Consider the following 3,597-nt stretch of genomic DNA (forward strand, 5'->3'; position numbering starts at 1 on the left):
ATAAAGACCGGAAGCCAAATGTGGCGGCGTAGGTGACATTTTGAAATTAGGGTTACTGGCTGACTTATAGGCCTCGGTTCTTTTTTAACCGAGGCAAAAAACCTCTTCATATTGCCTCGGTTCAATTAATAACCGAGGCCAAAAGTGCTGACGCTGATGACATTTTTGAAATTTTGGTTACTGGGCTGCCTTATAGGCTTCGGTTCTTTTGCAACCGAGGCCTAAAACCTCTTACTGCACCGGTTTTGCATTCACCCGAGGCAATATAGTTGGAAGAAATTGCAAAAATGCCACCGCCTCCTTATAGGCTTCGGTTCCGCTATAACCGAGGCCTATAAGGTGAAGTAAAATGTCAAATCTGCACTAGTGAGTGAGTGGATTTAGAGTAAAGTTTGTTGAAGGTTGTGAGTGATTTGATGGATGTGATAAATTAAAAATTATATTTAAATCAAACAAAAACAAGATTACCAAATTGTACTTTATTTTAAAAATAATTAAAAATTATTATTATATAAGTTTGATTTATCGTAGAAATAATATGAAAATGTATAAATAAAAGTATAATATTTTAATAAAAAAAATTTAAAAGATAATGTAATAAAAAATTTATAATTAAAAATTATTTTTTAAACATTTTTTGATAACAATTTTTAAATTTTCGTTATTTTTACATCGTTTTCATAATTATGCTAAAATATAAATTGCGTACATAATTGTAATCTTGATATCATCCTCAAACCATTGCATAACAGACATAAATAGAGGAATTTTTGATAACAATATTTGGCAGTTTTAGGCCTCGGTTGAAATAGAACCGAAGCCTATAACCCTGCCCAGAAACCCTAATTTTACAAATTTCATCAGCGCCGCAATTCACCCCTCTCTCTCACTTCCTCCCTCACCAATTCGGCCCCCACGACCTCCTCTCGTCTTCCACTCCCCTTCTCTTGGAAACCCACCACAACGCCTTAACTCTTCTCCCAAACCACACCGTCGACGACGCCTCCCTCTGCAACGGCCACCTCCACAACCACAAGCTCAAGCATGCAATTCTCGACGCCGCCCTCTTACTTGGAATCTGCTGCCTTTAATCTCAGCCTCGGCCCCGTCCAGGCCGCTCTCGTCGACTTTGTCGCCGCGGGCGGCGGCGACTACCACGACATTGTGGATGCCGTTTTAGTGTAGAAGGAAGACGCCGCCATTAAACAGGAGCAGACGGCGAGGTTTGGGAGTGTGAAGATGAACTTTCGATGGTGATGGCAGCGTGAAAGCACGGTGGTGATGGTTCGATGGTGCTGCGGTGGTGGTTCGATGGGGTATGGTGCTGCGGTGGCTGCGCGTTGCAAAGAACATGGAGAAGCGGTGGATGCCGGCAATGGTGGAACGTGAACTGCCATGGTTGGTGCACGAGGAAGCTTCGCGGAGGCTGCGAATTTTATTTTATTTTAAAAAAATATTGAATCTATGGCTTCGGTCTCTCTACAACCGAGGCAGAAAAGAGATCTATGGTTTCGGGTAATGACCGAGGCCAAAAGGGGTGCCTTTTGGCCTCGCTTTAATATGCCTCGGTTCTTAAACCGAAGCAGAATCTCTAAAATAACCAGGGCCAAAAGGGGGTACTGCACTAGTGTTACTCATATGATTGATAATCATATTATGCATTACTCTTTATGTAATATTTTGTATTTACTATTTGATTTCATATCCTTTTAGGTTACCATGTTGTATCTATAAATAGGACATGTTCTATCAGTAATAAGACACACAAACAAACAGAAGTTGCTCCCTACTCTCTCATTGTCTATTCTTCCTCTCCTTTGTCTCTCTCTTATTACCTTTATTTTATAACACATTATCAGCATGAGGGTTATCCAACTGAGCGTGAAGGCATATTTATTTCTCCCTTAGAACAACGCTCTACATTCCTCAATCGAGGTTCTTTCTAATCTTTTTCTCATTCACAAACTTTATCTTATATTTTTTTTATGTAATGATAATTGTTTGATTTATTTTTTCTCTGTCATATTATTATTATTATTTGATTTTAATAATTTCATACATGAAATTTGATTATATTAATATTTTATGTGCTAGTTCTAAAACATGTCAAATCTTGCAAAGCTTGAATTTGCGGCCCTTAATATATCGGAGGAGAATTATTTATCATGGATTTTAAATGCTGAAATTCATCTAGATGCAATGGGTCTGGGTGATGCTATTAAAGAAGGAAATAAAGCATATGAACAAGATAAAGCTAAAGCTATGATTTTCCTTCATCGCCATCTTCATGAACGGTTGAAAATTGAATATCTTACTGTAAAAGACCCTTTTGTATTATGGAAAAACTTAAAAGAAAGATATGACCACCAGAAAACTGTGATTTTGCCAAAAGCTCGTTATGATTGGATGCATTTACGGTTGCAAGATTTTAAAACTGTAAGTGAATATAATTCTGCAATGTTTAGAATTACTTCTCAATTGACTCTATGTGGAGAAAGAATTACTGATGAGGATATGTTGGAAAAACATTCTCAACTTTTCATGCAACTAATTTGCTTTTGCAACAACAATATCGTGAAAAAGGTTTTCACAAATATTCTGAATTGATTTCATGCCTTCTTGTGGCTGAACAAAATAATGAGCTCTTGATGAAAAATCATGAGGCCTGACCAACTGGTTCTGCTCCATTCCCAGAAGTGAATGCAGCAACATCTGATCCATATAATCATAGACGAGGTCAAGACCATAATAATAATCGAGGTCGTAATTTTGGTCGTGGTCGTAGCCATGGTCGTGGTTGTGGTCGTGTTATTAATCATGGTCGTGGACATGGTTATAAAGGAAATTTCAGAGAGAAACTTCATCAACAGAAGTGGAACAAGAATGCGAAAAAGGAAAAAGAAAGGGGTGAAAATAATGGCAAAAAGGCTGAAAATATATGTTATCGTTGTGGCAGTAAAGGTTATTGGACTCGTGCGTCTTATACACCAAAGCATCTTGTTGAACTCTACCAAGAATCACTTAAAAAGAAGAATATAGAAACACATTTTGCTTATGAAGATAGTGATTCTGATTATGGTCATATGGATACTATTCATCTTGATATTGGTGATTTCTTTTCTAAACCCGATGGAAGCATTGATCACCTTACTGGTGATGGGAGTGTTAGAAAATAGTTTTATTTTATTTTATATTATGTTATTAAATTTTAAGACAATGTTTTATATTTAATTCATGTTGCTTTTATATGTATAAGTTTTTATGTTTTTATGAATAAAATCCTCTATTTTTATTTTTATTTTTATTTTTTTCCTCTCACAAAGTAATCTCTAATATTTATATTTATGTTTATATGAAGAATGAATATTGGCATTAACACCAATGATGAGGATTTGTGCCTTGCTGATAGTACAACAACTCATACAATTCTCAAGAGTAATAAATATTTCTCTTGTTTGGTAATGCAAGAAGTCAATGTTAGTACTATTTCTGGTACTACAAATATAATTGAAGGCTCTGGAAGAGCTACAATACTTCTACCAAGAGGTACAAGATTGCATATTAAAAATGCATTTTATTCTCCTAAGTCCAATAGAA

At 36.1% G+C, this 3,597-nt stretch overlaps 1 protein-coding gene across 1 annotated transcript; it reads left to right on the forward strand.

Annotated features, from left to right (window-relative positions):
• The first annotated feature begins 2,103 nt into the window (after nt 1–2,103).
• LOC146888731 (uncharacterized) lies at nt 2,104–2,607 on the forward strand. Its single transcript, XM_085666023.1, has one exon. The coding sequence runs from the start codon at nt 2,104–2,106 to the stop codon at nt 2,605–2,607; it is 504 nt and encodes a 167-aa protein (XP_085522149.1).
• Nucleotides 2,608–3,597: the final 990 nt, after the last annotated feature.

Source organism: Vigna unguiculata, chromosome 1 (assembly GCF_037176805.1).
Source record: "Vigna unguiculata cultivar grain cowpea cultivar isolate G323 ecotype 2 chromosome 1, ASM3717680v1, whole genome shotgun sequence".
In the NCBI taxonomy this organism is placed as follows: Eukaryota; Viridiplantae; Streptophyta; class Magnoliopsida; order Fabales; family Fabaceae; genus Vigna; species Vigna unguiculata.

Bases quoted from the DNA above. Each gene is read 5' to 3' on its own strand.
- LOC146888731 (XM_085666023.1), top strand. From the start codon at position 2,104: ATGTCAAATCTTGCAAAGCTTGAATTTGCGGCCCTTAATATATCGGAG.